This window comes from Macrosteles quadrilineatus, unplaced genomic scaffold (assembly GCF_028750875.1).
Source record: "Macrosteles quadrilineatus isolate MER2022 unplaced genomic scaffold, UCM_ALF_1.0 Scaffold_2__2_contigs__length_208266976, whole genome shotgun sequence".
Taxonomy (NCBI): Eukaryota; Metazoa; Arthropoda; class Insecta; order Hemiptera; family Cicadellidae; genus Macrosteles; species Macrosteles quadrilineatus.
The window spans coordinates 75,830,179-75,858,177 of NW_026542595.1; the positions used below are offsets into that span (position 1 = coordinate 75,830,179).

The 27,999-nt window shown below is 35.0% G+C and overlaps 1 protein-coding gene across 1 annotated transcript; it reads left to right on the top strand.

Moving 5' to 3' along the window:
- Positions 1-1,470: 1,470 nt before the first annotated feature.
- On the top strand, positions 1,471-27,998 carry LOC128986391 (cyclin-A1). Its single transcript, XM_054406744.1, has 7 exons — positions 1,471-1,826; positions 19,365-19,604; positions 20,602-20,805; positions 22,445-22,668; positions 24,545-24,749; positions 26,233-26,483; positions 27,447-27,998. Exons 1-7 carry the CDS (start codon positions 1,659-1,661, stop codon positions 27,493-27,495), a joined length of 1,341 nt encoding a protein of 446 aa, XP_054262719.1. The 5' UTR covers positions 1,471-1,658; the 3' UTR covers positions 27,496-27,998.
- The last annotated feature ends 1 nt before the right edge of the window (position 27,999 follows it).

Below are 27,999 nucleotides of genomic sequence, written 5' to 3' on the forward strand. Positions count from 1 at the left end.
ATATTTATTCCCAAAAGGTATCAAACGCCAGCTCCTGATCAAATCTTTTCTATCACTTTAAAGTTTGTTTCGTGTTTTTAGTCTTCACGTTCAGAGACTTAAATCTTTGTATTAAATTGTTAGCAATCATAAATCGTGGACAGAATCTTCCACAAAAGATAAATACAATATAGTTTAACACCCTAGAACTCCTTAAAAAAATATGTTTTGTTAAGGCTTCGTCATAATGTTAAAAATACTCAATACAACAAATTCATTAATTTTACATATGTAAACGTTGATAGTTGTGTGCGTATACATCTAGTCCTCTATATTTTCTATGTACACAAATGCTTCTGTATACACTTTTTTTTGCAACTCACAGTAACTGAGAAATATTCTAAACTGGTGAACTGTTTTTATAAATTTTTGCCATTATTTCTCAACCCGTGCTTAAAAAATTAGTGACTCGTGGATAAATCCAGATACAGAATTTAATCTAAATCGGACCACAGGTTTTGTCTGTAGCTCTGTATCTGGATCATACAAGTGTGTATTATATAACCTGATATTAGTCAAAATATGTTTTATTCTATAACGTTTAATTTAATTAAACATAAAAGTCATGCTCCCTCCATTTTTAAAGTATTCAGTCCAAAAATGTAATAAATTTACTTGTGCATACATATTTATTTCGTTTTAATAAATAATTGAGGTGACGCAATACACTTATGTAGGCAGTCGCAGCAGTCGAATCCGGGCATAGCGCCTAAAGTTTCACGAACGCAAACCGCGCAACGAGTAGCTAAATGAGCCGTAGAGTAAGTGAGCCATCTAATATTTTGAAGAGGGTTCACTTACTCTACGGATCATAGTGCCAATGAACTGTAGAGTAAGTGAGCCATCTAATATTTTTCTGCAGGCTCGTATAGTATACGAGCCTATTCCTATAATTTATATTATTCATTATTTTGGCTCGTATACTATACGAGCCGATTCCTGAATTATCAAATAATTCGTAAGCTTGGCTCATAGTCACTATGATCTGTAGAGTAAGCGAACCTTCCTACTGTATTTTTAAATATAATACACGAGGCTCATAGGCACAATGATTCGTAGAGTAAGTGAACCCTCTTCATTTATTTTTTATTTTCGATAGGCTCGTATAGTATACGAGCCTGTAGTGCAAGTGAACCTTCAATATTATTTAAAAAGCTCGTATAGTCTATGATCTGTAGAGTAAGTGAGCTGTCCCCGTTTACGTATAACCACAGATACTTGTGTTGGTTAGTCTATGGTATAATGGAACTTAATAAGTTAGCTCTGCCAAATGGATAACTTCAACTTTGTATAGTATGTGAAAATACTGTCTTGTTATGTGATGTAAGCAAGCACGGGAAACTTCAGCAGCTGTTACGTTTCGTTTGTAGATGGATTTCTCGACTCGACTGAAAGCAAAATCAAAAAGGCATTGGGTCTAACGTATTATTTCAATTTAAACGGACGAGTAGTCAGTTGGTTAAATTCTCAAAACTCAACTCAAACCGAGCAATCATTAATTGACCATTGTCGAACATAAACTTTTTTAAATGCAGATTTGACATATTGTTTTACTATTTTGTTCGGAATCTGCTGACTTTTATCCGAATATTAACTTTTTAAATTATAATTGTTCCGATATGGCATCTTTTCAGATTCATGACGATCAAGAAAACCAACTCACGAACATTGGTAGATTGAAATCCAATGGCCTGAAGAATAACGTGAAGCCATTTCAGCAAAAGCGCACTGTTCTGGGCGATATCAATTCAAATCCTAATAGAATATCTACAAGAGCAACTAAACAAGTAAGTGATTGATGAGTCTTCCGTTTGACATTGTTCTCTGTTATATTTCTAATGTGAATAGGCCTAGGCATAAGTTAAGAGGTTGGGTCCAATCGTGAACAGGCAGGCATGGTTGTTTCATTTGGCTGGGTTTAGGCTGATAATTTTGGGTAAGCAGGCATTGCCATTAGACTACTGGTTCTCTTTATTTCATACCTAAAGTCGTACTTGTCTACATATTCAAAATTAGCCTATTATAGGTCTAAGCCTAGATTGGGCTTACTAAGTTTGCATATTAGGTGTACTAACAGACTTGACCAAACTTGAACCCAAGATTACATGTTTTGACATGCAGTTAGGCCTATGTTATTTCTACAGATTATAACTTAGAGATAACACATGGCCTTATTTTGTGGGCTAGGGCAATTCTAAATTGTAAGTTAGGTCTAGGTCCCAGATAGCCTTAAGTTAAGTTATTTTTTTTTTTTTGTACTGGTCCAATAAGTTAGTCCTCGGTCTGGAAATTATGCATAACAAGGTGACCTTGGGAACCTATAGTAATTTTATATCATTAAGTAGAAACCCGATTTTTGCCTATAAACAATGGTGCACAAATTCTTCTGCTGTGATAAAAACTGAACAAACCACGATCGTTTGAATGTTATTCACTTAACTTACCTACTTTAATGCCTCTTGTCTGCTTGTCTCTGTCTGTTGCCATTACTGTGTTAAGTAGTGATGGGAACTATCCGATATGTAGTAACAAACAATTCCTACGTTTGTTGTGCACCAACCAATTCATCCGATGGAATGGTTAGCCTAGGTATTTTAATTTCCATCTGGATGAACATGATTCTATCACATGTGAATCAGCCAAATCAACTATCTCATCTAGCCTAAGTAGAATTGGTGTGAACCTGGCAATAACTCCAGCAATAAGTAATGTGCGCGCCCGATAAAATCTATTGCCGGCAATAGATTTTTTTGGGTGCGAGCACTACTTATTGCTGACTTAACCCCCCTTAACTTACCCCCCAGGTACATGATATTGATACTGTCGTGTCCATTAAAGTGTCCTCTATCAGCTGACACTCTCGGTAATAACCTACGCGGCCGTATTTTTCCGCTAAACGGCCAGCAAATGGCTTTACCCCCCCCCCCCTAACTTAACCCCCTAGGTACTTGATATTGATACTGACGTGTCTGTTAAAACCCTAGCAGTGGCCGATCGACTCCTGGTGACGATCTGACGTTGATGCTTAGAATGGCCAACGACTCCTTGTGACGATCTGGGCCGAAAATTTTTTAGCGGTAAAAAAAACACTTACAATCAACTCAGATGAGAATAATATATATACCATTCGAAAGATCACATTCTGAACTTTCATTTTATTACATAAACAAACTCTGCAGCAGGTATATAACAATGTCACGATGATTAGAAATCAAATGAATTTTCGACGCGGCACGACTTTTGCAGCCGACACTTGGGAACTGGCAAAACACGTCTTGTTTGGCATTACCCTGCTCGGGTAATTTTCGTCGTGGGATGTTGCGAGTGGTACCACTGGATAGCCATTGATTTTATCTTCATTGTGGTAGTAATATTTATAACGAAATATTGATTGCACAACCGGTACGATTTTATGAAAACAGCTGTTTTCGAAACTTTTTACAAATGGCCAATCGACTCCAGATGACGATGTGGAAAATACGAATTACATACAGTGTAATTTATTATTACTAGTCATATAGTATGTCATTTTGAAGAGGAAGAAATGTAGATTCAGAGAGTGGCAGCCCTGCACTCAGGGTTATTTCTGTATGCTCGTATGTAGACGACGAAAGTGAGTCATTACTGCTACAGTCTGTCAGCTGTCTTGTATTCGCCATTGTTTGTTTGTGTGTTTGCCGGTAATAGTGTTATCCGCGATTTATTACTAAATACGTTATTAGTTCGTAGTGTTAGTGTTAGTGAAGTGTTGTGTGTGTGTATAACAGTAATCTTCATGCATAAATATTACTGAATTGTGTGAAATAGTGTTCATAAAAGGTTGTATTTTGTTAGCATCATGTCCTAAAATGACGATTCTGACATTCAGAGATTGTTATACCTATATAATGATATACCCAAGGTGTTATACATTTTTATAAAGGTAAATGAAAACACTACAACATGTTTATAATGGTTTGGGGTTAAAAAATGTTGTAAAAAAGTTATAGCCTATACTAAATAGGCCTACTACTGTATTTTGTTAGCATCATGTCCAAAAATGACGATTCTGACATTCAGAGGTGCTATATATGCTATATAATGATTTACCCAAGGTGTTATACATTTTTATAAAGGTAAATGAATACACTACAACATGTTAATATTGGTTTGGGTGTAAAAAATTTGGTAAAAAAATTATATAGGCTACTAAATACTGTACACTCCATTTTCTCGAAATGCGCAAAAAATTCAAAAAGTTCTCAAATTGATACATAATCATAGGTGAAAATAACTTTTTACCATCATACTTATGACTTTTTTGGATTCCTTACTTCATTAGCTTTACAAACATGTAGGCTACATATCATCAGCCTACATAATGTTTCACAACACAAACAAACACTGTAGGCTATAGTTTACACTTATTTGCGGTTTTGCGGTTATTGTATTATTATGGTCCTATTACGTACCTACAAAAAAATAATATTTCTAACATGTTATACATTTTTATGTAGGTAATTGAATACACTACAAGATTATTATGTTGGTTTGAAGTAAAAAAATTTGGTACAAAAGTTGTATACTAAATACTGTGAATTTTTTTTCTCGAGAAATCGCTAAAATATAAAAACATTATTTTATATACGTATGTTTATAGGTAATAAATTATTTTTACCATAAACTTTATGACTTTTTTTGATTCCTTACTTCATTAGCTTTACAAACATGTATATATCATTATTAGTATACACATATATTATAGAACTTTTTACAACATAAACTAACACTGTACGGTTTTCAATTTTTTCGGTTCTCTGTTTGTCATTATATTTCGCCCCAAAAACTTATAAAAAAAAATATTTTCCTAACATGTTATATATTTCTATGTAGGGAATTAGATTGTCTACAAAATGTATATAATGAATTTCCCATAAAAAATCCGTAGGAAAAAAAATACCGAGGCCGCTTTTGAAATTTCAAAAAAAAATTCCAATTTTTTTATTTTTTTCACTTTACCGATAAAATACACTGTCTAAATCATTATGATATTACTATTTCTAGATTCTCCTGTTCTTTCCGAACAAAATGAATATGAGGTTGGCTAGGTTTACTTGTACGGTTGAATTTTTACGAATTTTCAAAAAAAGGTCTGCAAAATCGCCAAAATGGGTTGGCCATTCCCCACTTCTAACATTGGCCACTGCTAGGGTTAAAGTGTCCTCTGTCTGGTGACATCATCGGATATGGTACGCGACTGTATTTTCCCGCAAAACGGCCAGCAATAGATTTTATCGCGCGCACGCACTACTTGTTGCTGGAGTTATAGCCAGGTTCACAAAAGTCTAAGTAGGCCTACTTAGGCTATCTGTGTAAAATCACCTGTTCCATGTTTTCATTCAATTGTTAATCTATCCGTCCCGCATTTTAATTTGTTTGATTGACCTACGAATTGGTAATTTGATTAGGTACTGAAACTGATCTTTATTGAATGGTGAAATGAATATAAGATCCAAATCAAAATAAGAAGGTTACAATACCTGCAGACTGCCCACTAATAGTGGCCTCGATCATCCAACAGGATTACGCGTTAGGTACGGTATTAAGTATTAGGCTATATCATCATCAGATCCTTTACAAACCTTGAAGTTTTTTGACACATGATGTCACGTCACAGTTTAAAAAAACAAAAAAACAGTCACAAACATTAAGTTAGTAATAAAAAGTATAGCCTATAGGCCTAATTCTGCACGTAACCTTCTTATTTTCATTTGCATAAAGTGGCCTAGTAAAACAACTAGGGTACAACATTGAATAGATCCGTTAATTTGCACAACAGTTTTTATTTTACCTTATTTAATTTTAAAATTATTTATAAAAATGTTAAGAGTAGGGTCATAGGTTATTTATTCATTCATTCGCAGGTAAATTATATGTTCAGCTCAACAGTGACTTATGCATTCATGCAGATGGTACCACTTAGGCCTACTTGTACTAAGTAGAATAGCAATTAAGTTGGGGCCTAACTTATATCAAACCTCTGTTGAAAGGTTATATGTAATTTATTTTAATAGGCTAATTTCAAACGAATGAAAAATAAATATACATTTATTATAAAAAATAGAACAGAAGAGGGAAGTAATTTTTTTACAGTAGGCTACATGTTAGTTTTTTTAATCCGGCAAAACACTCAGACAGATGATTTATCTGTTTATTCATGTAGGTACGGGTAAATTCTCCGAAACATGGCGCTGGGTAGGACCGCCAAACGCCACACTACCAAAAGCATCTATATCTGATCACTCAGGTGATGTGAGTGATCAGTATTGAAATATTAATTTTTTTAAAGTTAACTGGGGGTGTCCAGACTTTATCTTGCTTGCTCATCTTAAATTAAAGTGGCTGCCATTTTGATTAGGGGTGCGATATTGACCTCTGGTTTTATACAATTCAATTTCTCATGATAAACCCTTTAAAATGAGGGGTCACATGATAGGTGTTTACATTTGAAAATTTGGGGCTGCCCCCAAAATGCCCCATTTTGGGGCTTGGGGCAAAGTCGTTACTTTGATGAAAAAGTGCAATTTCTTATGTTGTAAATATGTGCCGAGTTTGGTTTTCTTACTGCAACTCGTTAAAAAATTAACTGGGAGGTTCCAGACTTTTGCCTAACTCTGTATATAAGATATACCTTTAAACATTACCAATTTAATTTTAAACAGTATGATTTAAATTGGCATTGTGTTTAATATTACGTTTTTTTAACCCACCCTTATGACAGTGTGTATCTGGATCCGAAGATCTGAAGTTCCGGATCCAAATTTTTCAAGATCCGGATCTTGTAGGTACCAACATTTTCTTGGATCTGCCCATCACTAATATATATATATATATTTATATATACCTATATATATACACCAGGTGTCCGAAAAATAACTGAAACATTTTAAAGGCCAATACGACTAGCCTACCTACCAAATAAGAGACTATCTTGAATGTTTTATATCTATACTTATTTAATACGCTAGCAGGTTTTTTGTGACAATTACTCCTCCGAAACTACTGAACTGATTGTTCTTTTTGGTGTCATTGGAAAGAGCGTAACGTGAAGTTGTGCAGGAAACTTTCTTTATAGGGAAATAATTAGAGAGTGAGGCCCTGGGGCCCTTTAAAGTTTTGTATTCCTCCGTAAGATTAACATGGGAAACAAACATTGTTATGAAACTCCAGCTGATGTCAGAAATGCTGTTCTGTTATTTAATTTAATTTGTTTACAAGAAGAATTGTTTCTTGGTGCCATGTGTTCAATGAATTATTATTTTGCATATATTTTAAACTAGCAGAGTACCCGTCCTTCGTACGGGGTTGGCGTATAAATACAGTATTTATAAAATGCTTATTGCAGTTATCCTCAAGCTTTGCGTTTGCAATGGGGAGGACACATTTTGATAAAATTTGCTTCTTTAAATTTACGGTATATTATAGTATCACACATCTACCATTAAAAATATCAAAAATTATTCATGAAATTAAAAACATAAACATAACTTTAAACAATCCTACTTTGACAGTTCTCATTGCAAATCACAGTGTTTTTCATTTATGAAAACAGCTAATTTCAATTAAGCAGCAACAAAAACTGTGATGCACAATGAGAACTGTCTGTTTACAGATATGTTTATGTTTTTAATTTCACGAATAATTTGTGATATTTTGTGAATCTTTAATAAATGGTAGAACATTATGGCTATGGTAGATGTGTAATACTATAGTATACCATAAATTTAAAGAAGCAAATTTTATCATACTGTGTCCTCCCTCATTGCAATCGCAAAGCTTGATTATAACTGTACTAAGCATTTTATACAGTCCAACCTCAGTATAACGAATCTGAAGGGACTGAACCGAATATTCGTTATATCAAGGATTTCGTTAAAATGAGGTTCGTTATATAGAGGTTAGGTTTGCAGGAATTTCGCTAAGTCGAGGTTCAGAACCAGCATCAGTGTATATAGGTCGGGATTGGACCTGATTAAAAAACAATTAAAGTAGTCTAGGCTACAATACTTTACAGTGTACAGTGTTTACATTGTAAAGTAGAACCTCGATTATCCGGGATACTAAAGGGAAGGGATCTTTAATATTGCGCAATCATGACATTTATAGTCATTGAGCTTGGTACAGGTTACAAATTTTAAGTTTAAAATCACAGCTTACTGCTTACTCCAACCCACCTTAAACCTAGCCAAACACTGTATTGCATAGCAATAAACCACATAAAGAACAAAACAAAACATTAGAGAGTTTTGTAAGCTACTGCTCGCGATAGGCCGGTGGTAGGCAACGATATAAACAACTCAGTTCTTTACATCGTTGGTGGTAGGATACAGTACTGCTTTAAATCACAATGGAGGAATGTACTGTAATAATCATGAACTTAGTACAAATCATATTGAAAATAATGAAAATATTAGATAGGCTAAGTCGTTATAAAAGTGTATAATCATAGCCAACTTAAAGAACACTCGTTAATGAGATGTTAAGATAACGATGTTGCTATTCTTTTTCTTTGCCTTGATCTTCTATTCTTTTTCTTTGCCTTGATCTTCTATTCTTTTTCTTTCTAAGGTTTCTCTTCATCCAAAAATTGTACAATTCACCATATTTACTTATCACCCAATCACAGCTTACTACACATTACGTCATCAGTCCTCAGTGAATGAAATCAGTTCTCTTAGTTGTAAACATAGCGCACAACGACGACAGCAGACATGGATGTGTAAAACGGAGCAGACGAATGTTAGCGCAAGCATTGACGTCACCTTTCCATTTCATTTGATGAAGAAACATATTTTTCAAAAGCAATAATGGTGGTGGGGGGTTCGTTGTATCGAGGGAGAGACGCAGACAATTCGTTAAGTAGAGGTTAAATTCGCTATGTAGAGGTTCTGACAATGATAAATTCGTTATATTGAGGTGTCTTATTTTAGCCAGGAACATGAAAAATTCGTTAAATCAAGGTCGTTGATATGGATTGTTCGTTATGTAGAGGTAAAATATACATTGTGTCTTATGGAGAGTTCTAGGGGATTTAAAAAAGTTCGTTATATCAAGGAATTCGTTATATCGAGGTTCGTTATATCAAGGTTAGACTGTACTTGTATGCCAATCCCGTCAAAGGACGGGTACTCTGTTAGTATAAATATGTGTGTGTGTGTGTGTCCATTAGCACGATAACTCGAGCAAAAACAATCCGATTTTGGTTTTTTCGATCGAGTTTGCGAACCAGCAGAATCAGACAATGGGAACAGGTTATTATGGGGAGTTTTATGGGGTAAAAATTGATTTTTCCCATTTTTGACCCTAAAAACACAAAATTCCATAATTTCTCTTCAAACCATTTTGTAGAGCTTAAAAATTTTGTATAATTGAAGCTTTGTATGCCCAACGGTTACGGAGATAGTTACAAAATTTGTAAATTTAAAATTCTTATGTTATTCTTATTGAGAATAAACAAACTGTTGTAGTTTGCTTGTTTATGGATGGATATATTTAAATCAAGTTTGGCAATTTTGTTTATATCATACTAAGCTATCAACATTTCAATAAAAAAAACACACACTCAATATCTTTCCTGTAGCAGCAAACCTCACTAAAATTAGGTACTCACTAAAATTAATGTTATTTAAATAGTAGATTTAGCCTAAATCTGACAATTTTTAGGGAATATTTTAGTAGAAATCCATGCGGGTAGATGGAAATTCGCTTAGTCTACAGGTTTGTTGTGGCGGGGGTACTTTTTACTTTTTTCGTAATAAATTTCATGTTTATATTTGCCATGTTTGTCAGATGGAACTGTTAACATTTGCCATGTTTGACAGATAGAACTAAGTTATTGAAGTGAACTATAATATGGATACAACCAACCGGAATTGTCAAGGCTGTTTAAATTAAATTAAATTAAATTGTTAAATTAAATTTACCTCCCCACTTTAGTTCAACATATTTTACTTAGGATACCTTATTTTAGCTTACATATTTCAGTTTCCAATATATATATATATAAATATAATACAAGCTGTTGGCCCGTCCTACGTACGGGAATCGGGTAGTCAATTAAAACGAAATAGTTCAGAACATCTAGTTTACACGCACAGTGACAAATTCTGGCAGTTTTAATGGGGGCCAACTTCCCCCAAAACAACCTTATTAACAAATGTCACGTGACTACCTATTTCTTCCATCCGATTATAGACCTAAAATATAGCAATATATGCATTTTAAATTTGATAATTTTACCATAAAATAGCAGTTGCGTCGATTTGAAAAGACTTGAAGTGAGATTGGAGACCGATTCACACACACTGGTATTGAGTAGAGTTGCTACAATTGCATATACCACTTATATATGTACTTACCGCACCTTTACCTCCGTGACCACAGACTGACACCTTATGAGGATTGGCCACCCATTCTCTTCCATAACCTGTCTCTTCTAATTTAGATCCCGGTCTGAGGATGTATTTCATAGCTTGTTCTTTCCACTTAATTCTTGGTCTTCCAAGTGGTCTTTTATCTTGTGGTACTATGGAATATACTTTTAAAAGTTGATTTATCTTCTATCCACCACGCATAGCCAGCCCATCCAAGCCTTTTACTTCTGAGAGCACCCCTATATCTGGGTGTTTACACATTCCTCTTAACTCTCTGTTTGTTTTTATCACGACCTCCGTTATCTTGAACTGGTCTGTATATTTTGTCTGCGTTTTTCAATACTACGGGGAGAGTTATGGTATGGTATGAGTCGACTTTGGTTTCTAATGCACCTTGCAGCTCATTGGACAGTTTTATAGAGACCTACTACACCAATTGACGCTTTCATTACTAACCAAAATTATAGTATGACACATACATTCGAACATACAGAAAAAGAAGTATCAACACGTAAACCACTTATATCTTAAACGATTAAGCAATAAATTTCTGAATAAAGATTTCCCAAATATGAGATGAAATTTCCTTGGCAGAAACTAAATAACTTACTTACACAGTTTGCATTTACGACAAAACTTGATTAAACTGTTTGAGATGTATAGATCAAAATAACACATTTCCTGGTCCTTCACGGTAGAAAAAAAACTAAATTTTAAAGTGAAATAGTATGTAGGCCAACACCGAAGAACAATATTATATATTTTTGCAAAATATATTATATATTAATTATATATATTATATATTTTTTTAAATATTACAATATTTTTGTATTCAAACAACTTGTAACATAAACATTTCAATGACAGTTTATAACCAGCTGTTAGTTTAACCAGCACTGAAAATACTTTGAATTGCTAGCGTCGACTGCTAGACTTTAAAAAAATTGAAACTTAATTTCTAAAAAACTGAAACCCTAAATTAAAATTATGGCTTCGACATTCCCTAGTTCTCAAAATTATCTTTATTTCAACACAAAAATCATGAAAATCGGTCAAGTGGTTGATTCAGAATCGTGAAATAAAAAAAACCGGTTTCGTTTTAATATTATAGATTAGCCAAAAAAATAAATTAAAAAACTATATATTAGCTTATGCAGTTAATTAAACTTATATTATTTATCTTTTACAACAAATATATTACTAACATATTACTAAAAGGCTCGTGTTTAAAGTACCTCCTAGATAGGGGGGGAATGACGACGTAACAGCAGCTCATTACCCTGACTACTTTCATCTTGCCCATTGTCCTTATCAACAACGACGCCAGAGAAGTGACTGGGCCGTGAAATTCGTGCATTTACCGGTAGCGTCTTGATATTGTTAGAGTAATTAAGTTAATAAAAATGAGGTAGAACATAAAATTCTTAGCAAAATAGCGAAGTGTGAGAAATGTGGTTAGGAATGTTTGCTCAATTGCGAAACATTATTTTTCTGGTGCAACTGTGTATTCATCTGAAGAAAGAGAAGCCTAAGTTACTAGCCTATGAGGTATTTATTGGATACATGTACCTAAACTTACGCACAAATTTTGAATCTTGATATCTTATTCTAAAGATTTATTTACCTCTGAAATCCTCTTAAACCATAATTTTTAACACAAATTAATATTTCTAGCTGATCAAATAACTTAGGCCTACATAATATTTTGGACATCTGTCAATCAACAATGGCGTCACTTTGCTGCTAACATAAGCAACAGGTTATGTTAGCACAAGTTAAATGATATATTTAAGAATAGCTTATAATTGATTAAAAAAAGAAAATTATTTTATAAATTTTATATAATCACTAGCATTTTAACTTATTCCCTATATGGGAAATTCGCTAAAACAGCAGGTTAAGTTGTAACTGGCTACCCACTGTACTGAATTTCTGGAGAGAGGGGAAAATGTAAGAAATACTGTATACTGGAGAGTGGGGGAAGACCCCTGAGTGATTGAACAGGTGCAAGTGTGCTCTTCAATTTTTTCTATAAAAAAGTGGTTTTTTATAGTTTGTTTGAGATAAGTTTTATACCAAAGTGTTAAGTTTATTTTTGGGTATAAAAGTATGTGAGTAGAAGTTACTATTTTAAAATATTCAAAGAGTAAATTGAAGATTTAACAAAACTTTTTCCTGGAATTGCAAGATTATTTCTCAGAACACAGACAGCCGGTCCAGCGATAAGGAGTCCTGACCCTTGCACCCAAGATAACCAGGCTCACTTGAGTCATAGTAGCTATCCATGCAATCTGTCAACTACTGTTATCAGCTTGTTTACAATCTTTGTTTTGAGCAGGTGTCACTTATTTTATTTAATTTTTCTTAGTATTTCATATTAGCTACAGCTACCAATTTCCTAAAATATCTGAATAAAATAATTTTATAATTCATCTGCATATAATTTATACTTGCAATCCATGCAAATATCCATCCAAATATGCAAGCCAGATATCAGGAAATTAATTATTTTATTGTATTAACCCTTAGAGTGCCAGGCGAGAAATAAAAGTAACGCTCAAAAAATGCCGATGATTTTTCCCGAAGGTCGCGCCAAAAATGCCGAGCGCGATCTGGCGATTTTTAGGTTAAAATTTCGTAAAAATCGAATTTTTGATATTTCGACCAACGAAAATCGATGTATCGCATCTAGTAACTTTCGACTCAATGTTAATATATGGGTTAAAAGAATCCGAGTATCCATTCGGTTGTTATGACAACTGTTCGATCATTACGAAACGTCCGGTCAGCCGGACGTTGGCACTTTAGGCTCGTTCTAAAAACGTCCGGTCGGCCGGACGTCGGCACTTTTGGCTCGTTTTAAAAACGTCCGGTTCCCCGGACGTTGGCACTCAAGGGGTTAATTCATCTGTAGATTTGTATACCAATATTTATTTTTTAAAGTATACCAATATTTATTTTTTATTTTTACTAATTGAATGATAGAAGATTCTCAAAATGATTTTCTTCCTCAAGGATGGTCTAGGAAGGAAGTTCTACGCAAAAAAGGAGCTACAGCAGGGAAGAAAGATGTATATTTTTACCCTCCAAAAGGAAAGTTAATAAGATCAAAAGCTGAATTGTCAAAATATATTCAAGCTCACAACCTATCAGTTAATATTAATGACTTCAATTTTAGTACATTGAATAAAAATAATAAGCAACAGAGTGAATCTGTAATACTAAATTCTAGTGTGTCAGATTGCAATGCAACTCTAAACTCAATAAATAGTAGTATTCTAAGTACTGATCCTACAGATGGGGATGAAACATATGTCAGTGAACAAGAAAAGATACAAGGAGGAAGTTTTCAAGTAAACTCTGTTCAAACACAAACATCTAGTAACAACAATAGCACTTTGCTAGCTGATGAACTGCTGGGCAAAAGCTTTCTCACAGACCAATCTCTAAATCAGTATTTCGAGCTACTAAATAATCGGTTTTTACTATCTAAGTCATGTGTCATCCTGAACCCATTGATTAGTCATTCTATAAAAAGCCTAGAAGATTATTCTCATTTTTTGGATCCAATGCAGCTTCACAATCAAAACCTAATAGTAATTCCAGTGAATGATGCTATTGAAAGCTCTTTTGAAGGAGGACATTGGAGTGTAATGGTATGGTACAAGAATACAAATGCTTTCTACTATTACGACTCCTTATCGAATGCAAATATTGCTCATGCCCAGGTCATAGCTCATAAGATATCTGCCTACCTCAAGCTAACGCCAAGTGTTTTCACACCGATAGAATCATCAAGACAAATAAATTCATACGACTGTGGGATTTACATTTGTCTTTTTGTTGAAAATCTTCTCTATCATCTCATGAGTAAAACATCACCAAATTTTCAGACTGTTGGAAAAGTACTGGTTAGTGAGTTAGAGCTCATAAAGAAAAGATCAGTACTAGCATATGTTCTAAAGAATCATGTCTTTTTGACAGACGGACTATTGTATGAGCTAATAACAGAATACACAAACCTCACTCATAAACAAGTTGCCAAACATGATAAAAACATCCAAACTCAAGAAAAATCACTCACACTCACAAAGAGTGGTAACGCTAGATATGTGAGAACACAGAAAGATGTCAGTGGAAGTAAAAAAAAGACCAAGATTGCTGGCCAAGATGATAATAATATCGATGAGAATAAAGTAACACCTGAAGCCTGTACCCCACAGGGTATCCAGTCGATGGGACTTAATATTTATGCTGACAGTCATGGTAGAAAACTATATGAGACTTTACAACCAAATCTCAATTTGAATTCAAAACTGTTTGTCAACACAAACCCAGGAGCACCTGTGGAGTACATTCTTCAAAACGCTGATGGTAATATTAAAAACCAATGCAGCAAAGACACTGCTGTAATAATTGCTGGAGCAAACAATGTTGAAAAAATGTTAAATGCAAATCTTAATCCATCAAAAGAAATTCCAGAACAATTTGAAAATTTCATAAAAAAACATAGTCACACAAGAATCCTTTTTGTTCCTCTGTTCCACAGATTCGACCTCTTTCCTCAGCATATTGTTAATAGAGAAATTCGACGAGTAAACCATATTTTAAAATCCAAGAACTACAAATTGGTAGACTGCTCTTTGTTACGTCGACACCATTTTACACAACATGGACAGCACCTTAATGGGACTGGGAAAAAAACTGTTGTGTGAACAAATTGTTAAAGCAATAAAAATTGACACTCAATCACCTGACACATCTCATAATAACATTACGGTACCTGAAGAAAAATTGGGCATACAAATTATTGAATGTGGAATGACTGAAGTTTTTAAAAAGTATGGTGAAGACAAGAATGCAGCATTTTCCCACTGTATCTCGGCAGACTTTACATCAGACAGACATATGAGTGCTGGAGTGGCTGTCAAATTCAAGAGCTATTTTGGTAAGCCAGACTATGGAAACTACTGTGACAAGCACCTGACATTTCAAGAAACACCTAAAGGGTCAGTTTACAGCCTGGTGACTAAGCCTGTGTATTTCTCAAAGCCAGATAGGAATGAGTATAATGCGGCATTTCAAGAGCTCATCATGGATTTTCGAAAGAGAAACTTTATGACATTAGTATGCTCGCCAATGGGTTGCATAAGAGACAACATTTCAATAGACTTTTTCGCCTCAAATATTGTCAACTTCCAACTAAAAACAAAAGCAAAAGTCATCATAGTAACATACAACCAAAACTCTTACAGAGCCTTGAGGAATGGACTGTCTCAAGATATGTTTGTGAAACAACTCAGGGCTGCTATCTCCGCTGAACACAACAGACAGATGCAGGACACCATACAAACATCAGCCTCCACCACCACCACAGTTACACCTCTGCCACCACCACAGAACATCCCCAGCCAGCCACGAGTCTCACCAGGACATCTCACATATGCTGAAGCAGCAGCGCAAGATTCTAGTGATCGTTGTGAGAGTCAACAATCCAGTCATCTTGCTTCTCCACTAAATGATTACATCTGCAGCAGCCCCGGGACTCGTGACATCAGTAATGAATCTACACAAAGCTCTACACCTCTGAAGCCTCTAGCAGTGAGTGATGTGGGGGGGAATAAAGCCAATCTGGGGAGTGCAGTGGTTAGTGATGTGATGGAAGCAGATATATCCAGACCAACCTCAGAACAAAAGGAGTCTTTTTTAGCTTTAGTTCAACCCAACCAAAATGTAATGCAAACAAATTAGCTTTAAGTATTTACCACCAAAATATTAGAGGTATAGTGTCATCATTAGAACCGTTAGATGTAACTTTAACTGAACTTGATCCTAGTATAGTTGTCTTGACTGAGCACAAAATGTTAACTTCAACATTCCCAAGACTAAATATTAATGGCTATAACCTCGTTGCCAGTTTTGGTCGCAAAAAGTCTAGAGGTGGCGGGGTTGTAATTTTATCAAAACCATATATTCATTGCAAAGAAATTGTTTTGTCTGAAATCCAAGACCTTATATCTGAAAATATTTTTGAATGTTGTATGATAGAGGTAGATAAGGTAATTAAAGGCGGTAAATTACTCATTATTGGTTGTTACAGGAATCCTATTAAACATATTGAAGCAGAATTTATTCGCAGACTAAATATAATGCTTGAAGTTTTGAATTTTAAATATAAACACGTGGTTTTCATGGGGGATATAAATATTGACTTATTACAATTTAATAATAGTAATAGAAACACGTTATTAAACATTGTAGTAGCTAATGGATTTAAGTCTCTGATTGATTTTCCAACCAGGATTACTGAATCAACTGAACCAGCAATAGATCATGTTTTTACAAATTTAGACAGCCAATTTTATAAATTAGTCGGTATTAACACACAACTTTCAGACCACGATGGACAAATTCTAGAAATTATAAATAAACATAAAAATCAAATGTTAAATAATTCTTCTCAATTTTATTATTAATACAAAAGAAAATTCAGCGACTCTAATATTGAACAATTTATTAATATTTTACGAAATGAAACTTGGTTAGATCTTTTCTTATCACCGGTTGAAAATAAGTAGGACACATTTCATAAAACTTTCATTGGTCATTTTAATGAATGCTTCCCTAAAACTCTTTCAAGACAGCACACTAAAAAGAAATGGATTTTTAAGGAACTTAAGACAGAAAGACAGGAAATTATTGATTTAAGTAAAACAGCGAGAGATATTAATTCCAAAGTTTTGTTGGACAAAGTTAAAAAAATGAACAAACATTATAAAGAAAAATTAAAATCTTCAAAAAAAGAATATTACAAAAAGAAAATTAGTAATTCTAGTAATGTTAATAAAACATCTTGGATGATAATTAATTCTGAAGTAGGAACTGGCTCTTTAAAAACTGAAAATATAAATTTAAAAATAAATGATGATGTTTGTTCTGATCCTTTATTGATTTGTAATCAGTTCATTGATTATTTTGCAAATATTGTGGATGACAGTGTCTTGTCGAATCTAGAGCAAGCCAGAGATGATCATAGCAGTAGTAATACTGGGAGTGAGATACTTCCATGTGACAGGAAATTTTGTTTTAGCTTTGTTGATGAGAAGGACATAGATGCTATTATATGCAGCCTAAAAAATTCTTTCAGTATGGGGTATGATGATGTCCCTGTGGTACTTCTAAAAAAAGCTAAATCAGTCTTACTAAAACCTATTACTCATCTTATAAATTCTTCCTTAATTTCAGGTATTTTCCCCAACAAACTTAAGATTACAAAATTAAAACCACTCTTCAAAAAAGGAGACAAGAAAATAGTATCAAACTATCGCCCTATAGCATTGTTACCAGCTATCTCAAAAATTTATGAAAAAGTAGTTTATAATCAACTGGTAAATTTTTTGGAAAAAAATCATCTATTTGAGGACTGTCAACATGGCTTCCGCTATGGTCGATCTGTTATTACAGCTGCCACAGACTTCATTGAATCTGTTATAGATAGTCTAGACAATAAAGGTAAAGTTGCGGGTCTATTCATGGACATTAGCAAAGCCTTTGATTCAATATCACATGATTTATTAATTTTGAAATTGAGTAAATTAGGAATTAAAAACAATACTTTAAACTGGCTAAAATCTTACCTTCATGATAGAAAACAGATTGTCGAAATTATTTACCATAACAACAAAAATTATAAAATCCCCTATCGTTCCGATATTAGGCTACAGCAGTTAAATATGGGGTGCCACATGGATCCATTTTAGGTCCCCTTTTATTTATTTGCTATTTAAGAGACTTCCCTCAGCTTTCTGATTTCAGTAAACTTTGACTTTATGCTGATGACACCAATTTGAAAATCACTGCATCAACCGTTGCTGAATTAGAAATTAAAATTAATTCCGACCTAACTCTCTTAAAAAAAATTTTTAATGCCAACAATTTGCTTTTAAATCCTGAAAAAACTAATATTATTTGTTTTAAAACTCGATCCGCTCAAAATATAACTCAACCTAATGTTACCATATTTGATCAAAAAATTGAGGTTAAAGACAGCATAAAATTTTTAGGATTAGAAATAGAAAGTACACTTAAATGGAACCGTCATGTTGAACAATTACTCACTAAAATTTCTTCTGGCCTTTATGCATTGGTTAGGTTGAAAAATTTTTGTGAAAAAGAATCTCTAAAAGTTGTTTATTTCTCTTACATCCATTCAGTGATATCATTTGGGCTATCTCTTTATGGTGCAACTACTAAAGAAAACTTAAACTCTATCTTGATAATGCAAAAAAAAGCCATTAGAATTATTCGTAATTTACAACCCAGAACTTCAGTTAAAGATTATTTTAAATTAGAAAACATAATGACTGTTTATGGAATGTATGTTTTTGAAACAGTTTTATCCATAAAAAATAGATTTCAGGAATTGGAGCTAATCGGTAACAATCATGAATATAACACCAGAAATCGGGGCTGTATCGCAATGAGCTATCACACTCTGGAACTTTTCAAAAAGAAACCTAAATATGCTGGTTCAAAATTTTATAACAAAATTCCAAAAAGCATAACAGATGAGGTGTCAACCAAAAAATTCAAAATTAAATTGAAGCAGTACCTCATCAGCAAAGCTATATATTCTTTCGATGAGTTGTAGGAGGTAATGTCAATTTTTGAATATATTGTTAATTCTAAGATACCTTTGTTTTTCATTTTTCAATACCTGTATATTTTGACACTATTTATGTATGTATTGTATACTACTAACAAATAAAGATTATTTGAATTTGAATATACCAATGTTTTTTTATATTCAGAAACAAGTTTCAGGACTACTTAGGAAGATTTGGTTTTCAAACACTGTTTTTAGCATCTTGGTTGTATAATTTTTGTTTAAAGTCCTTAAATAATTCTTTGCAGGAATTAAAAGCAACAGAAAAATCTCTCAAAAACAAAAATGACTTTGTTATTCATGAGGATGTGGTGGAGGAGAAGGGATCCAAAAAGTTGGTTGTTGTGGAGACCAAACCGGCCTCTCAAGCTGTTGTGCCAAAACAGAAAATTAAGGAAGATAAAGAAAACAATAAAAATACAGATGCTGGGTTGGAGTTGTCTGATGCTGTCATTTCAGTGCCCCGACAACCGCTGAAAGATTTAAAGGTATGTACTTATTTTTCATAGAGACTTGATCACTGGTGGGTTGAACTAGCTGCAGAACACAGCTGCAGGATTGTAAATGTTGTGCACGTTTTCTAGCGTCTGCATTTTTTGGCTTTAAAGCATTTTCCTAAATGCAATATTCAATTGCAGAGTTGGTTTAGTCCTAAGATTCAGTTTTTAATAGGCCTAGAGTCTAATGTCTAGTTTTTCTAGATATTTGATAAAGACGTTCTTGAAATGTGAATGTGCGGGGTTCTACACAATTATGTCCCTCTTCTAGTTAGGCCTAATCATTCATTATCAGAAATAAATTAATTTGGGTACGGCATCACTAATTAACAAGAAAAACACTTCTGAACTAAATTAATTGTCTAGTTTAGTATTGAATTAGTTCAGTTTTATCCTTCAGAAGTTAAAGTAATGAAAATAAAAATCATTTTACCATTTTAAGTTAATAACACAAGTCATTGTCACAACTTATAACTGTTACAATTCACTATTGATAGATATACTAAACCAAAATAGTCCAGGAACACGGGATGTCTATGTTGCTGCGGGGTGTAGGACTAACTACTATGGAGCAGTCGCCTGTCTCGCATCCAGTTGTAGGATGCAGTCCTTATCGAATTTGGCAGCTAGGAAAACAATGTTACCTACATGCAAGCAAAATTAAAAACTAAAGTTTCTGGACTAGCATTGAATTAATAAAGTCAACACAAGCTTGCTAATACTAGCAGCTTATTAAAAACTGGACAGAATTTTGGAAATCTAAACTTTTTTAATTACCAAAGTCTGCTTTCGTGATTTGGTTGTAAACTAGCATCATACTTGTAGTTGCTTTTGAAGAAGTCGCTATAGAATTGTTTATTTTTGGGGGCACAATAAACAAAAAAATATTACATTAAACAAAATCTCTGTTGGGGATTCTTGTTACTGTACATCAAGGTTATACTTACTTACTATGACAATCAGCATAGAAAATGAATGTTTTCATTAGATTTCAGAACCAGTTGAAGATGTTAGGGAGGAAGAGGAGGCTATGTCTGAGAGCTATAGCAGTCCAGAGCAGTCTTCACCTATGTCACTGGAGTCTGTGAGGATCAGTTCACCTCTGGTGCGCCACACCAAGCCACACCTGCAGCTGCTGTACGATATGGAGGAGTACCGGAGTGATATATTCCAATACCTGCGTCAAGCTGAGGTAGGCAAACACCTCTACTCCATGGCAAATTCAGTATAAATTAGATTGAAGGCACCAGTGAATCGACTGTTAAGCTTAAGTTTAGGGATGGGCGAGTAGTGATTTTTTTAGTCGAGTCGAGTAATTAGCCCTAAACTCGAGTGTCGAGTCGAGTCGAGTAGTTCACGAGACAATCAACAATTTTATTTGACATATATTCCATCTTCATTTTTAAGAACAAAGCATTTCTCAATTCACCAAAAATAGACCTGGTTAAAAACTTTTATACCATATAAAAAACACAATATGTATGTGTATCAAACTTATATTTTGGTGTTAAAGGTTTATTATTAATTGCAAAAAAACAATTACAAAAATATGGAACTAAATGTTTATTTTAAAATAGGCCTACTGTAAATAATTGAATTTGACGTAACGTATGAGATCTAATAAAGTATCCTCTAATTTATAAATAGGCTTATATAGCTAAATCATTTGTCAGTTTTTGTATTTAATTTATTTGAAGTTGCATCAATTGTCTTAGTCAAGTCATTAAGCTATAAATAAAAAAAAATCTTGGCCTACAGATACTCTTTGTAAGGTAAGTTTTTTCCCTAAGTGAGTAAAAACTCACTTCCTATATAATGACATTTTCTCACTAGTTATTTACCTTACCTTACCTCCTTGGCCATTCAAACCTAAGTTGGTTTTTGGCCTCGCCAACAAGTTGCCTCCAGTGTTTTCTGTCTGCTGCTTTTGCAATTGATGTCTCCATGCGCTGAAGGTCTTTCCGCACCTGGTCTCCCCATCGTAGTTTAGGTCTTCCTAGTGGTCTGGTCCCTCAGCCATTGACGAGTAGGTCGGGTCCCTCAGAAGGAAATAGAGCCATTGACAATTATAATTAAAAAGAAAAGAATTTCATTCATTGGATGTCTTTTAAGGACACCCTGGAAAATAGAATACAAGCAAGAAGATAATTGAAAAGTTGTGGAATAGCAAGAGTGACTTTAGGTGGATTACAGAGATTAAGGAGGACATGAGAAGGCAGAAAATATCATAAGAAGATTTGGAAAATAAGACAATAATATCATCCTGCCAATAGGAGCAAACAATCAGAGACAAGGAAGAGTGGTTTCGGAAGAAGAAAGAAAACAACGTTCAGAAAGAATGAAGAAGTATTGGGCGGACAAGAATAAGAGACAGAATTTAAAAAGAATCTCACCATTATATTGATCTAAGTGTTCCAATGCTGGCCATAAAATAATAATAATATCATCATAGACTATGGGTGTCCTTTAAAGTCCTAAATTGATTAATTTTGGTCCGATTTTGATGAAATCTGGCACAAATGTGTAGGACAGGATATGCTTAAATGAGTTCGCAAAACAGAAAGATGAGGGTGGGCTACTCGAAATAAAAAATATTAGAATACATTAGTGACAGCATTAACTAAGGAAGGTTGAGTTGAAGGGAGAGTCTTATTCAGTCCTAATGGTGGTCAGAACCTTGTTGTTGGATGTTTTTTAAATGTTGTGATATTGTTTTTGGACGGTTCAGATTTAAGGTTGTTGTTCTGTGCATGAATATTTATTTATCTCCATTTCACTCCTGTATACTATTTTTATTTATGAATGTTACTAACATATCCATCTATTTGCAGAATCGTCAGAGACCCAAGGCCCTGTACATGCGGCGGCAGCCTGACGTGACCTACTCCATGCGCTCTATCCTAGTAGACTGGCTGGTGGAAGTAGCAGAGGAGTACAAGTTGCAGACGGAGACACTGTACCTGGCTGTGTCCTTCATAGATAGATTCCTTAGCGTCATGTCTGTAGTGAAAGGAAAGCTGCAACTTCTCGGGACTGCTGCCATGTTTGTTGCTGCGTAAGTAACTGAGCCCCATCAAAGGTAGACCCCTATTTTATCATTGTGGTTTTCCCGAGAGTGTTTTTAACAGGGTGTCTAGTAGTCGGGAAAATCGGGAAAGTCGGGAATTAGTATTGAATTTCAAAATGGTCTTGAAAAGTCGGGATTTAGTCTTAAATTTGATTTCAAAGTCGGGAATTTTCATGATTTTGCCGCGATCGTCGTCTTGCGTTTACGTAACCGCAAAAGCCAATGATGATGTCTACAGGGCCTCGGGAAACGTTCAAGATTTTGCCGCGATAGTGGACGACGACGATGACGTTTCCGAAACCACGAGAGACGACGATGACGTTTCTGTGACAGCGGGAGATTACGATAACGTTTCCGTGACCGCGGGAGACGACGATGATGCCTACACGGCCGCGGGAAAGGTTCATGATTTTGCCGTGATTGCGGACGATGACGATAACGTTTCCGTGACCGCGGGAAATGTTCATGATTTTGCCGCGATCGCAGACGACGACGATGACGTTTCCGTGACCGCGGGAGACGACGATGATATCTGCTCGGCCGCGGGAAATGTTTATAATTTTGTAACGATCGCGGACGACGACGATGACGTTTCCGTGACCGCGGGAGATGACGATGACGTTTCTGTGACCGCGGGAGACGACGATGATGTCTACACGGCCGCGGGAAATGTCCATGATTTTGCCGCGATCGAGGGAGATGACGATGACGTTTATGTGACCGCAGGAGACGACGATGATGTCTGCTCGGCCGCGGGAAATGTTCCTGATTTTGTCGCGATCGCGGACGACGACGATGACGTTTCCGTGACCGCGGGAGACGACGATGACGTTTCCGTGACCGCGGGAGACGACGATGACGTTTCCGTGACCGCGGGGACGACGATGACGTTTCCGTGACCGCGGGAGACGACGATGACGTTTCCGTGACCGCGGGAGACGACGATGATGTCTACACGGCCGCGGGAAATGTTCATGATTTTGCCGCGATCGCGGACGATGGCGATGACGTTTCTGAGACCTCGGGAGACGACGATGATGTCTACAAGGCCGCGGGAAATGTTCATGATTTTGCTGTGATCGCGGACGACGACGATCACGTTTCTGTAACCGCTGCAGTCAATGATGATATCTAAACGTACGGTACGTGGAAGATTTCGTGATAAAAAAAAACCAAATTTGCTAGTTAGAACTTTTTATTGCTGCATTATTTCTTTACTTGAAAACACCACATTGTTATAATACTACTTTATGACAAAGACAGGGGTTGGTGTAGTATTATTCAGAAAATTTGGTAAAAATAATTTGCTATAAAAATTGGTATCGGTATCAAGAATTGAGAATTGATACAGTTTGGTATCAACACCCAAAAACTAGTCTTGAAAAATCTGGAATTAGTCTTGAAAAGTCTGGAATTAGTCTTGAATTTTATAATGGAAATAAACTAGACACCCTGTTTTAAGTTGCATGCACTAGTCTGTGCAACTTAAGCACTCTTACAGCATCTGTTTGTTAACTTTTTAGGCATTTTCTTTCACTTTTCAGTTGAGCTAGTGTGTCTAACCTCTAACAGACATTTTGGATACCAAACAGTTTGTTGAATATTTTCTGTACGGTAAGTACAGTACAGAAAATTGTGTATATGGCTCAAATAGAATGTATAACTGGTTAGTGGTAATGATGATTTGGATAACTAAAACCTAAATGATAAAAAAAATCATACAGAATGTAGTTTCAGAAATTATAACCAAGCACTAAAAATGTTTATTAGTACAATATATTATTAGGTATCCATGATTGTTTTTGTAATAAGTTGATGAGGGGTTTTACTGTACCTATTTACTAAGTTTGTTGGTTTTATGCAGTAAATATGAAGAGATCTACCCTCCGGATGTGGGCGAGTTTGTTTACATCACAGACGACACCTACAACAAGAGACAAGTGCTGAGGATGGAGCAGCTCATCCTCAAGGTTCTTGGGTTCGATATCTCTGTACCTACCATCTACTCATTCCTGGTACACATTGCTGTTGACTGCAACCTTTCTGTACGACTCACCAATCTTGCCCAGGTACAGTTCATGATGTCTGAATATTGCTTTAAAGAAAAGCGTTAAGTGAAACGTGAATTTCTTTAGTGGTTTGTGTTTTATACCCTTTAGACTTTAAATAGATGTAAACAGGTATATTATGAAAGGTGCTGTTACAATGATTTAACACTGTTAAAGGATAGGGATCAGCTAGCTTACCTGGTAGACAGAGCCCAGATTAGCCTTGGTAACACACAACTCAATACAGAAAACTTACTTTGTGCCAGTTAGGGACTTCATCTGAAGGGAGAAGAGCGAAGACTAGCAGTTTAAGTTCAAATTCAAAAGTTCCACAACAGTGGGGCCAACTGTTGTTTAAATCCTTTTGCTATGTAGATACATCTATATACCCACACTCATATATACACATGATAGGTTGATTAAAAGTTCAGTGAAGAATGTGAAGCTGCTTAGAAAAGGGTTGGGTGGATTATCTTATGTTAAGGTCAGGAGGGTTTCTGGAATCAGTAATGTATTGGTAGGCTAGTTTTCTGTGTTGTGTTATGTGTGTTACCTAGGCTAATCTGGACTCTGTCTATCAGGTAAGCTAGATGATCCCTATCCTTGTAAATAATAATCCTAACCAGCCAATTGGCCTCTCCTTAACTTTTAACATTGTTAAAGTTAGCTTATCACAAAAAGGCAATATTTCCTCATTGTACACCTATTTTGAAAAGATAAACATCCATCAATTACAAAGGGTGTCCATAAATAAGGTCTCCAACCAGGAGTTTCCTGATTGACAAAACAATCTAGTTCAAATCAGACATCCAGAGTCGAGTTCTTTGGTACTTCATACTTTAAGATTCTAGCCCCCCCCATCACTATGACTATCTCATAGTGTAGTTGATAATGGTGGAAGGGGAACTATACACTATTGCCATTTATAAATTGCTTAAAATGTGCTTAAAAAGGCTCTTACTTGCTACGAGAAAGGCATCAACCCCTTGTTAAATCTTATGCTAGTTGATGGATGTGTTTGCAGAAAAGTGTTTTGATGTAAACAATCATGTAAATGTAAATAATAACATAAGTGACATAGGGAGTTCACAGAAGGCCATTTATGACGCTTGCAGTGAGGATCCATCAGTTTCCATCAAGAAGCAATTAAGGTTGAGAAATTTTGTTGACTGATCGGTATGTTTACAATTACAAGAGTTTACAGTAAAAACACTTTGTTCTTCAATAATTGTGATGGAAAATCTCCGCAATAATCCCTTAAACAATAGTGTTTACCGGTTTCTTCAGTAGTCTTAGATGTTCCCTATCAGTTTTGCTATCTCTTGTCAAGTCAATCCGGGATCTGCAAAATAACTGCAAAAATTATAAAATACCCCAAACTTGGTTATTGCTTCCAACTAAATTGATGAACGACCGCAGCTGGCATCCTCTTGCAAAAAATCTTAATCATGACAAATAGTTACCACCATGAACTCCCCCCCCCCTTATACTCGGTCTTTTACAGTACCTGTGTGAGCTGACACTGTTGGAGGGAGACCCCTACCTGATGTTCAGTCCCTCAGTGGTGGCCAGTAGTGCACTGGCTGTGGCTCGTCACTGTCTAGAGTACGACCAGGTGTGGACCAAGGAGTTACAAGAGACCACTGGCTACAGTCTGGCTGAGCTGGGACCTTGTATTGCTCATCTCAACACAACTCACAGCAAGGCGGCTGGTCTACCGCAGCAGGCTATCTGCGAAAAGTACAAGACTCAGAAGTGAGTAAATATATTCACTATTCCGATGGATAATTATTTTAAGTAAGATAAAATAAATAGACTTTTTTTATTCCTGTTTCAACTTGGCATCAGGTCCCTGATATTTTCAGGTCGCGTCAGGCAAACCAATGACTTGAGGCGTCGGGAAAAAATGTTAACTGGGTCACATTTATTTTAACGATAGCAGAAAGCATCAGCTAAGATATGTTAAGAATTTTTCATTCCTCCATTAATTTTTCCTTTAGGCAACTTGAAAAATAACCTATAACTTCAAAATTACATTCTTAATGTACATTAAGACATAGGTTTGTGTAGTAATCCATACAGAAAATTTGGTAAAGTTTTTTATTATGGTACGCCTATCTGTATTTGTAATTTATTTTTCAGGTATGGATTCAGAGAATTGATAAGTTTTGGTATCGACACATCACTATTTTTTTTATGAGTTAATCATAAATTGCTGGTTTAACATTTTATTTTTCACAAATTTTGTTCCTTAAACTGATAACGCTTTTTTCGATAACTAAAATAATCAAGAATCAAGAAGTTTATTCACCATTAAGTAATACATGATTACAATAGGCTTCATCAGTTATTCATTGAAAGACAGTACCAAGATAATAATAATAACAATAAAATCAAATCAATATAGATTAGATAGAATATAGAATAGAGAGCTGTGTTAGCCCCAAAACAGCATTGCGGGAGCCGGAGCGAAAACAAGGTGGCAGTGGCCGAGTCCCGAACTAGGGTGGTGACGTGTCCAGTGCTACGTTGGTCATTGTTGCCGTCGTATTGTAACCAACGCACTCGAGCCGTTCTTGTTCTTTTACAACAAAAATGTACCAGTATCTCAATTTGGCAAGATATTACCACAATTTATTTCAATATTCTCGTATTAATATGGATTTTGTGTTGATTTAACACTATCCCACAAGTTAAACCATGTGTTTTTTGTTTCAGATGGCAGAAAGTAAGTGAAGTTGAGCCCAAAGCTTTACGAATCGTATGAGAATACTAACTGATTCTATCTTATTGTTGATGCCCTGCTTTAATAGGGATCCACTATAACCCCCCACTTCACATCCACAACTATACAATTGCATTTAGCACATATTGTGCCTTTTATGGTAATTTATTCTTAACTATTGTTGATGTATTTTAACTTATTAACACGATTTTACCTATCTTGTTCTATTGGCTCCTATATATCCAAATTTGTATTGTAAACTTGTTCCAAACCATATTATTTGTATCCATATTATTAAATATACTCTGAGGGTTTGTTTATTGATTGCTGTGTATTTTTGTACAGTATTGGTGATGTATATATAAGTTATTTGTACAAATTGTCTTAAGCTCGCTAACTTTGCGGTACTATGTCCTGCAGTGATTATTTGTTAGTACAAACCTTTTGGGTCTGTTTTAAGATTAATCTCTTAGTCCTATAAATTTTAGTAGATATGATTTGTTTTATACTTTTAGAATAAAACGTTTGTTGTGATATCAATTTCAC